Source organism: Musa acuminata, chromosome BXJ1-2 (assembly GCF_036884655.1).
Source record: "Musa acuminata AAA Group cultivar baxijiao chromosome BXJ1-2, Cavendish_Baxijiao_AAA, whole genome shotgun sequence".
Classification (NCBI taxonomy): Eukaryota; Viridiplantae; Streptophyta; class Magnoliopsida; order Zingiberales; family Musaceae; genus Musa; species Musa acuminata.
In genome coordinates this window covers 29,349,095-29,359,191 of record NC_088328.1, presented here as the reverse complement: position 1 = coordinate 29,359,191, position 10,097 = coordinate 29,349,095, and the positions used below count along the sequence as shown (strand labels likewise).

The 10,097-nt window shown below is 37.4% G+C and overlaps 1 protein-coding gene across 2 annotated transcripts; it reads right to left on the bottom strand.

Moving 5' to 3' along the window:
• Positions 1 to 522: 522 nt before the first annotated feature.
• On the bottom strand, positions 523 to 8,997 carry LOC135608280 (uncharacterized). Of its 2 annotated transcripts, none has more exons than XM_065100984.1 (8): positions 8,560 to 8,997; positions 8,291 to 8,454; positions 5,800 to 6,005; positions 3,293 to 3,547; positions 3,117 to 3,203; positions 2,820 to 2,992; positions 1,423 to 1,549; positions 523 to 1,102 (listed from the first exon to the last, which is right to left on the bottom strand). In XM_065100984.1, the coding sequence occupies exons 1-7, from the start codon at positions 8,958 to 8,960 to the stop codon at positions 1,441 to 1,443; spliced, it is 1,395 nt and encodes a 464-aa protein (XP_064957056.1). In that variant the 5' UTR covers positions 8,961 to 8,997; the 3' UTR covers positions 523 to 1,102; positions 1,423 to 1,440. The 2 variants fall into 2 exon arrangements, with proteins under 2 accessions (XP_064957056.1, XP_064957051.1); XM_065100979.1 differs by having other exon boundaries at positions 523 to 1,082.
• Positions 8,998 to 10,097: the final 1,100 nt, after the last annotated feature.

Below are 10,097 nucleotides of genomic sequence, written 5' to 3'. Positions count from 1 at the left end.
ACCGGTAGATGGAGTGGGCAAAAACCATCGTGCTTGGGAAGGTGCCTATCGAACCGCCCATTGTTGAGCTACACCACCAACTCTGGCGTACGTTGGAGAGGAAAAAGCCTCTCTTATCATGTCAACAAGAAAGTCACCAAACACTGCTCAATGTTGAGCACAGCTCTTCGACGGCAGGTGCTTTTCTTAGGAATCCATTCAAGAAATTTCTCCTCCTCAAAACAAGACAAGCCTCAGTCCAGCAGAACCTCGAAGGTTTAGCCAAACACTTCAACACCGGACCAGAGGAAGAAGGATCATCCACAGCCGGGGTTGGAGCCGTCTTCTAGCAAGCAACAATTGATGAATGCAGATGCTCACTGTTGATGCAGATTGCTACTGGAAGTTAAGTTAGCTGGTGTTAGAAAACGAAATATTCACCTTAACATGAAAATAACAAAGAAATAAATGTTTGTCAGTTCAGCACTTACCAGAAGATAATTCACATAATAAGTCAGCTTTAAACCACCAAAATACCTAATCTATCATCTCAAATTGCATAGCCTTTTCCACGTAAAACCAGACATTACTAGTACACAGTACAGTTGTGCTGAATTAGTTGATTGTCTAAGTCTTAAACAATGTCAATGTTGCACAGACACAATAAGACAAGCATTAATTTACCCGGCTCCATCATGTACTCTGTTTAGGAATAAGACGAGCCAAGTAACAGAAATTTTCTGATCAACACATAGTGACATCTCTTCTAGAAATCTTATTACCTTTGTGCGTATTACAATTCCCCTACTGTTCTTCAACCAATCATGGCACAGTGCGATAAATTTAAGGAGACTTGTAAACCACAAATGCATCACTCTTTAACACTTGAGAATGAGCTCCAAGACTGAAAACATCTGGAGCTGATGATTTGGCATCACTACAGCATTTGCAAGCCAGAGAGAGGTATACTTTATATTGATGACAACTAGGAATATAAGCTACCGAGCCACAGTGACAGCAGAATGTGAACATGACACGTAGATGAAAGGAAATGAAGAAAGATCAGACTCGTTGATCCACTTGAAGGCTCTGAAGAACATGGCCTGTAGTAAGTCAAATGTACCTGTTAAAGTCATGTAAATGAAAAACCTAAATTAAGGTGCACATACTGTTATAAGTTGCTACTGTCTATACACCAGGCTAGTAGGGGCTTCACATACACCCACACATGCACATGTTCACATGCACATGCACATGCACACACAAGCAAAAGCAGGCAGGCAGGCAGGCATGCACGTGCACACACACATAGGAGCCAACAATCAATTTAGATTGCCAAATGGTGGTGAATTGGTGCAAGGAACCAACCATGTGTCTGTAAATGCCAATAGTTACAAGGATCACGTAAAATATAGAGGATAATATGATAATAGTTCCTAGCACCTGTGATCTCCACCTATGTTAGATAAAAGGAGCCAACCATCTCATCTCTGATCCATTTCCATTCGACAAGTAGTAAATCTTTTTCCATTTCTCGTCTGAAAAACTATCACGTCGTATGAGGCTTTGCCTGCAGGCAAATGCAACAAATATTCACATTAGGAAATGGTAAGCAATAAACAAGATTTAAGCACTGCACTACAACCGTGAAGTTTGTTAAATTTGGTTGTAGACCATGTTCAAGTTATTAGTCCAACAAAACAGATCAGATCATCACGAAATTCTGACAAGTAAACCAATAATCCTATAAACTTCATCAAGCTTTTGCAAGGATCAGCATGTTATAAAGCCATAAGTAAATATCAACATGATATGGCAATCAGAAAACTGAAACCAATCTCTGTCAGATTCAAATCTTCTAGTACAAATTTAGATCAGGGAATATCTTAGCCAGTCCAGAATGGGACAAGGAGGACTAATTAATGCTATAAAAATTCCATAAATACAAAAATGAGACTTAAGAAAATACTGAAGACTAGGAGATAATTCAGCATTTGTTTCCATTAGTGTTAATCGAGCACATGAAAGATCAGGGAGAAAAATGAGACATGTTGAGTCAATCATAATATATACTTATTGGAATCACACGTGTTTGAGACTAGAAATGTATGCGGCAGTGGTAGAAGTTGCATATGACAACCTACACAAAATAAAAAAGGCTCAATATAAGAAAAAGGAAGATAACAATGTCAAAGTGCACTTTTGTTAAGATCAAGGAGGTCAGGAACAATCATGGGTTTGATACTATGAGTAGGAACCACACAAAATGAGGAAACAAGTCAATAGATCAAATAAAGACATGACATGATCAAATAAATGGAAAACGAAAGGAAGAAATTACGGAAGCCAAATACAGTACAGTACCATAACATGTTGATGGCTATAAATGGGACAGAAAGAAAGGTAATGAACTCTGCAAAAGCAGAATGGAAGACATGATAAGGTCATCAAGGTGGTCTCAAATATTCAGGATCAGGCTTGCTGATCGTTTTTCTATAATTAGCATGAGTTACACTAACTACTTTTCTGCCATATATATTTCAAAGCTCTCACTTGTTAAACAGCATGCCTTTTTTAATTTAAAGCTAGGTTCTAGGATTTTTAGTTTTAGTAGCAGAATCAAGGAAACCAAAACAAAGATTATCTTCTCATGGCCATAATCCCAAAGCTATTAAATTCACATGATAATTGGGCAAAAAAGTAAAAGAAAAGCAAGATTGCAATAAATCATCACAATAAGCCACCAATATGTGTAAAGCACTACAGTACCCACACCTAAATTGCTGGAAATGTAAAGAGATATTTTTCAGTATGATAGCTTCCCGTATCTACTACTATACCTTAGATAATAGTGGCATACGGTAGCAGCCTCATTCAATGTGTAACGTGGCAGCATGAGACGAGCACCTCGAGGTACATCTGGAAGTTCTTCACGTAACTTGCCCACAGCAGTTGAATGAGAGAAGGCTCCTACCATCATGTCGTCATGCATCATTGATCTGTAAGCATTCACCTGTAAAAATGACAAACATAAAAATACAACATTTTAGGCAGTGTTTCACTAACAACTATGGTAAGTATTAATCCAAATTGGATGGTTTAACATCCCATGTAAAGGTTACAGAAACAATACTTACTGTTGTAACTTCCCTTGCATGAATCTGCCGAGTAGATTGCCATGTCAGAAGTTCATGATACTCGCTGAACGTAAACCAGTTATTATACTGGAAAGCAAAGAAGACGACACATGATTAAGCATCTTTAGAACAGAGATAAATCAAGAATTACTGGTATGGTTCCGATCTTATGGTACCTGGTCAATAGCAAAGAGGACAGGCACATCTTTCACCAGCGATAACTCTTTTCTTAAACGAACAACGACACTCACTGCAGCATGTGTGTAAGTAATCCCAGTTTGAATAAGATCATATAATGTAGAACCTTCAGGCATTGCCATGGAATCAACATTTTTCATCAATCCAACACCAGCACCTTCCCCCAAAAGAATGGGATCAAAAATTTGACAAGGTAATTGCTGTAAGCGATCCTCATTGAACTTCAAAAAATTCTGAAGGAACAACATCCATCGAAGATACAAAGGGATTAGACATTCACATGTATCTAAGAAAAGTACTAAAGATCATATTTTATTTTTTTGTGAGCAATATCAAACAAGGCAAATGCCTGAAATATACCTTTACTTTTACTAGCAGTAAAGAAAAACAAAACAAAAACGCTACTAAAGAACTTATACAAATACAAATAACCACTGGGAAACAAGAATTGCTGTAAAGAAGAGTTCCAATGAAATACTCTAACTCACATCATGTTCTCTGTTAGTGACATCGATACTGATATGAACAATGAATTGAGTACCCTTCCTTCACATTCTTTTGTGGAGACCAGATTCTGACGAGATTGATTTCCTAACAAGTGTTCAAGAAACTTATGGAATGTTCACATTTTTCTTCTACTGTGTCAGTGATACCAGGTAAGGTTAAACATTCAGTGATAAAACCTTCAAAGATAAAGGTAAAATGAAAAAAGAACTAAAAGTTGAAAAATGAACCAGAATAAGAATAATCCTAAATGTATTTATGGCATAATTGGCCATTACTTTGAAAATTTAAGAATAATGGTTGCACTCAGTTACTATTATAATACATTAATTATAATTTGCAAAAGAAATTGAGCCACTAAATATTGGATCAATCATTCTTCACAAATTGTCATTCAAAATATTTTCAAATTATGGAACTACAAATCCACATTCAAAATGGGGATACAAGATCACTTAATAACTAATGACATCAACAAACATCATGAAGTTGAAATTCCAAAATTCTGTGGAGATCTAGTTGCTGAAGACACTTTGTACCAGCATAGTTAGAACCTACAGTTCAACATTAGACTTCAATGGAGCATTATTAATCCATCATCGAAGTCCAAACAGTACATGTAGCATTGCTAACATTAAATCCACCAGGCAGTCATTTTAGACAAGGTTCACTTGTTTAAACTCCCCGAAGAAAGAAGAGACTGTTACTTACAAGGAAATATGAGGATTGGTCTAAACCAGTTGATGATCCTGTAATTGATTTTGATTGAACTAAAATTTCAAAGTTGAGGCCAGTTGATGAAAATGAACTATACTTGATTTAAAAAATGGTCTAAACCTTCTCGCATAGCATACAATAGTCTCATGTGCTGACAGGCACAAGCCAAAAATTGGCTTCACCATGTATGGATACAGCTAGCATAATTTGCCATGGCATTGCACAATCCAGCATGTGTCAACTGGCACAGAAATCTTTCATTGACTGGACTAAAATTATGTAGGCCAAAGGGTTGATAGAAATGTATCAACTTTCAACAACTCTTCAAAGATCAATGTCAAGCTAGCATCTAATGTAAAGAATATGCTCGATCCCCTAAACATCTACCATAACAGAAATTATTTTATATATTGTTTCTTTATCACGAAATGTTTCTTTTACAATTTCTACAATGTTGAAAAACTAAGAAATAGAAAAACTCACATCCAAGGTTGACTTCTGCATGATTATATATGTATGTTCTTTAATACATGGTATGCAATTTCGAATGATACCACCCGGTATGGGCGGTATGTACCGGTCCGATGGTGTACCGGTACGTGAACGGCTAATGTGCTATAGTGCTACAGTAGAAAGAAAGAAATATTTAAAATTAGGTGTATCGCTCGGTACGCCCTGGTGTATCGCTCGGTACGCCCTGGTGTACCGCTCGATACACGGTACCATACCATATCGAGCCAACCTCGAAACACTGGTATGGTATGGTATTACATACCTTGCTTTAATATCTGATGTGACATTGACAAATGCTGGTAAGAATCTATCTGAAAATTTCATGAGCCTTCTCAATATGGACACGGTGGAGATGGTTGAAAATTGTTGACACAAAGTATACACAGTATAGCATCTAGTTAGAATAACACAAATTTTCTTTTCCATGGAATATCACGACAAAGGTCAAAACCAGATAATGGAATAATAATATTTTATTCAAGGATAAAAGAAATTATACAAAGAAGATAGATAATAACTTGGGCAACCTCAAGTGCTACATCATATCATGGGAGCAGCAGAATAATTCTCAGGAAGGGCACCAACATATAAATACAGATGAGATAATGACTAATGACAAACATCTTAATAACTATTAGAACAGCTAGAGGTAACCTCATGCACTAAAAAAATCCTGCAAACATCATTTCTTTATTTGAGCTCCCAAAATTAACTCTATCAGCTATCTTTCAAATTAGAAGAGGATATGCACCTGAAGGATCGTTTCAGCCTGGACAGGCGTATCCCAGAATTCATTGTGAAGGTTTTTGTAAAAGAAGCCTCCATGAGTCCATTCTTTACCTTTTGGAACATAAAATACCAGCCATCCTTCACTACGAGCCCAGTGAACAAGCATGGCAAGTATTATGCTTTTTCCACAGCTAACAGGACCATCCAGGACAATTTGTTTCTTGGAATCTAATGAACAAAAATTTGATGCTATTAAAAGACATGCAATGTTTCATAATTAGATCATTCTTTTTCAATGGGTACAAACTTCCATTTGGAAAGAGCTTTAGCATACAAAGCCAAGAGAATGTATATTTTACTTTATACCAATACATGGATTATAATCTCAACCTGTGCCGATACCAATCGGCTTTGAACCAGAATGTTACTAGCATGAATTAGTCTACCAACACTCAATACGGAAGTCGCACTGGTCAGTATCACCCAGACCAAAGAGAGAAGAGGGGAGGAGATGGTGGCAATGCATACTGGTAGGAGGATGCTATGCAGAAAAGGAGGAGAAGAAGAGGAAGCCACAAAGGAAAAGGAGCAAGAGAAGAAAAAAAGGCAGCTGCAAAGGAAAACGAGGCAACGGTCGTGAAGGAAAAGGAGAGAGGAAGACAACCAATAATATTGATAATTCTTAATGGGTACAACAGATGACATTGAACAGCTTATTAAAAACAGAAAAGAAAACTAGTATTGTTAGTGGACAGTAGGCTTACCGCTTGGTACAATGCTATACGGTCAACTTACTGCACGATAAATCTGGTACAGTGAGCTTACAAGGCGTTAAGCTCAGCTGTGGATTGGACCAATCAATATTGTCTAGTCTGCTATTGGTTGGCTAACAAATAGGTAAATATCCTTTTGTACTAACACATATGACTAAAATTAAATCCTCTTACCAACACAACATGGCAATTAGGTCATCAATATAATCACTGCTCCATTGTCATTTCTAGTTCTACACTAGTTCATCTCACCATATTCTCATTTCTTTTCACAACTCTTGTATGGATTCTCTTTACTGCCTAATATTCCAAACCATGCAATTGATTTCAAAATTATACAGCAAGTACAATACATCAAATGAGAAAGTGAGAAACTACAAATGGAATATTGATGAGAAACTTCTGATATACAATCATAGCTGCAAATATACATATGGTTATATCCTGCAACAATTTTTCTTTGTCTCATTTATAGCTCGTAAGATTAGTATCAAGATCAGGGTCTAGGGGTGATAAGATTGATAACTGTAGGGTGAGACAAATTGGATTGGCCACATCAGGATTGACCACGAAAAATAATTAGAAATTATCATAAAATATTCTCTAGATTTATAAAAACAGCAAAATCATTGAAGATTATAAAACAATTAGAAAAATAAACATATATGCTAAAATGTTCTTGATTTATATTGTATGCTCCTTCGTGAAATGATTAACAAGTGTTAAGTTGCAAAAACAACCTCTCTGTGCACAGGGGTTAAAATTATGTATATTAACCTTACCTACCACATATTAGTGGAAGACTCAGGCATCAGGCTGCTTATTATTCCCTTGATTTCATAATTTATCCAATCTTTCAAAAAATAAAATAAACCAAATATACATGATAAAAAATTATAAGGAAAATTATTTGCTTAGGTCACAACAATAACATATATTAGAAAATTAAAAGTTATCATATCATACAAAGATATGAATATAAATACAACAACAAAACCATAATATCCCACCTATTTAAGGTTGGCTGCATGAATCTTTTGCCGAATTACATCCTTAATCAAAATAAAAATATTTAAATCTTTGTTTATACTTCCTAGTAAAAGTACTGCCGCTATGACTTCCTTGTCCTCTTCTTTATTCTCCTCCTCCCTCTAGTAACGACGAGATGAAATAAGCAGACAGAAAGGAACCAGCCTGAATCACCTAATTTCAACAAGTTAATATAATGATTTAGCCAAGAAATCAACCAATACATGGGTTGGCCCAAGTTGGTCCCAATCCTAAAATAGGAGATCAGATCTGTATGAATCATTCTGGTAAACCTCGCATACAAAAGAATTGAGTATGCTCAGCTACTTTGAATATATATGAGAGTTCACTATAAATGTTAGGTCAAGGTATTTTGCAAATATTCTATTGTCCTAGGTACACTCTAGAATCTTTTGTGAATCCCATCTTTGTAAAAAAGAAACAAAAAATCCCCAAATAGTTGTATCTCATATGCTAAAAAATATTGTGCCAACTATAGAGAAGAAACAAAAAAAGTTTATTGCAAAACTATCCAGTCTCCTTCATATCATTTTCTTAAATCGTACTTTTAAGGAGGACCAAGTTTTTTTTTTTGTCAAAATGAGATGTAAATCTATAGAACTATGATTTCACACTGCACACTTTGTTGCCGCTAGCTTATAAGCAGAGGTCTGCAAACAATGGCATATTGCGGGCGTGGCGAAAGCTTACTTTTAGTGCCCGTGTGGATAGGAGGGTCAACAATGCGCCTAAAGTTATCACGCAGATCCAGGAAACTCTGCCTCACCATCACAGCGCACCGCCTTGTCTCCTCAAACTCCTTTTTCATCCCTGCTGGCAAGCCCTCAGGCAACATTGCATTCCATTCCTCCAATCTATCAAATCATCCACAACAATCGCAACATCACAAAAGGGACGCAATAAATAAAGTCGTCATTCTCAGCTCAAAAAGAAGCCGCATTCAATCAAACAATCAGCACCTGAAATCAACATAGGAACATGCTTCCTTTCGGGAGAGCGGGGCTAAGGACTTGGTAAAAGCGAAGAGCGGGCGGCCGCCGGGGCCGACGTCGAGGGCCGGATCATAGGTGGGAGGGAGAGGGTCCGTTGGGCGCTCGAACTCGATGTCGATGCCATCGAAGGCGTGGGAGGCGTCGTCGACACTGGCAGCGGACTCATCGGCAGCCACAGAGCGGGAGTTCTTGCCCTTCGTGGTGGTCTTGGTCTTGGTCTTGGTCTTTGTCTTGGTCTTGGCCTTGGTCTTGGCCTTAGCGTAGGCGCGGGAGGATGCGGGGGGAAAGAGTAGATCAGAGAAGAGGGAGGAGCCTCTTCCCCCGGCGGCGGCGGCTGCGGAGGAAGAGCGGAGGACGGATCGCAACATTTTGGGCCACTCGGGAAGATGAAGGGTTTTTGTGTCGAGGCCTCACTTGAACCGATTATATATAACGTAACGGTATCTTCCGCAAACCGTTATATATACCGTTATAATTGCTGCAGTTATTTCTGGTGTGCTGTGCTTATAGCATGGCTATCACAACGAAACCAGCGAGTAATGCAGTCAAGAGATTACCTTCATAAGAGGTGAGATAGATCTAATAGCTTTACCACATGATGTTTGCTGTAGATGATTGCAAAATAATGTTATGTGCATCAAATTCCAGCAAAGTATATTTTAATTATGTTATGTGCATCAACCATTTTTCTCATACATATTTAGAGTTATGTATTGCTACCCATGTCAACTATTGTCGCCACCACAGTCTAGATCAATTAATAAAGTTTGATAAAATGACAGAGAAAAAAATTACAGGAAGCCTAACAAAACTATCGTGTAGTTTAGGAACACTTCTGTTTAATTAGGGCTAATTATAAATCATCCCCCTACAGTTAGACCTCTTTAGCATTCGGTTTCTATACTTAAAAAATTTATATTGAAATACCTGTAATTATGAAAGTGAAACATCTAACTTCATTTACCTTAATATCATCGGTTTTACCGATGAAAGCACGAAGATGATAGGTAAAAAGATAATTTTAACATCTCAGTTATATTTTCGATGGTGACGAGTGACGATGCCGCTGGGGGCCACGAGTGTGATTGTTGTGAAAGAGGAGTGCCTATGATGTATGCGTATGCACTTCTTCTGAGTCAGAGGAGTGCCAACTTTTATAGTTAATATTAGGGTTATCAATAGTTCTTTTGCTAACAATAATGCTGAATTTTTTGTTTCAATTTGGTATTGCATCGACTTAAATCATACTCATGCATGTACCCTGGCATTTCACTGTAGGCCCCTGAGAAATTAATTCAAGATAATTGTTGGAAGTTTCTAGTGTCATTTTGATGATAGTGTATTGGATGGACTTGTATCATCCTCGTGCATGTACTCTTGTCAGTTCACTTTAGGTCGCTGAGAAATTAACTCAAGATAGTTGTTCCAAGTGTCTAGTGTCATGTTGATGATGATGTAATGCATGGACTTATATCATACTCACGCATGTATCCCGTGAGAAATTA

Excerpts from the sequence above, each read along its gene's own strand:
- LOC135608280 (XM_065100984.1), bottom strand. The coding sequence starts at position 8,960 with ATGTTGCGATCCGTCCTCCGCTCTTCCTCCGCAGCCGCCGCCGCCGGG. Across the intron at positions 3,548-5,799 it reads AGGCTGAAACGATCCTTCAG|AATTTTTTGAAGTTCAATGA; the intron begins GTGCATATCCTC and ends TTGTTCCTTCAG. Across the intron at positions 1,550-2,819 it reads GTATGCCACTATTATCTAAG|GCAAAGCCTCATACGACGTG; the intron begins GTATAGTAGTAG and ends ATTTGCCTGCAG.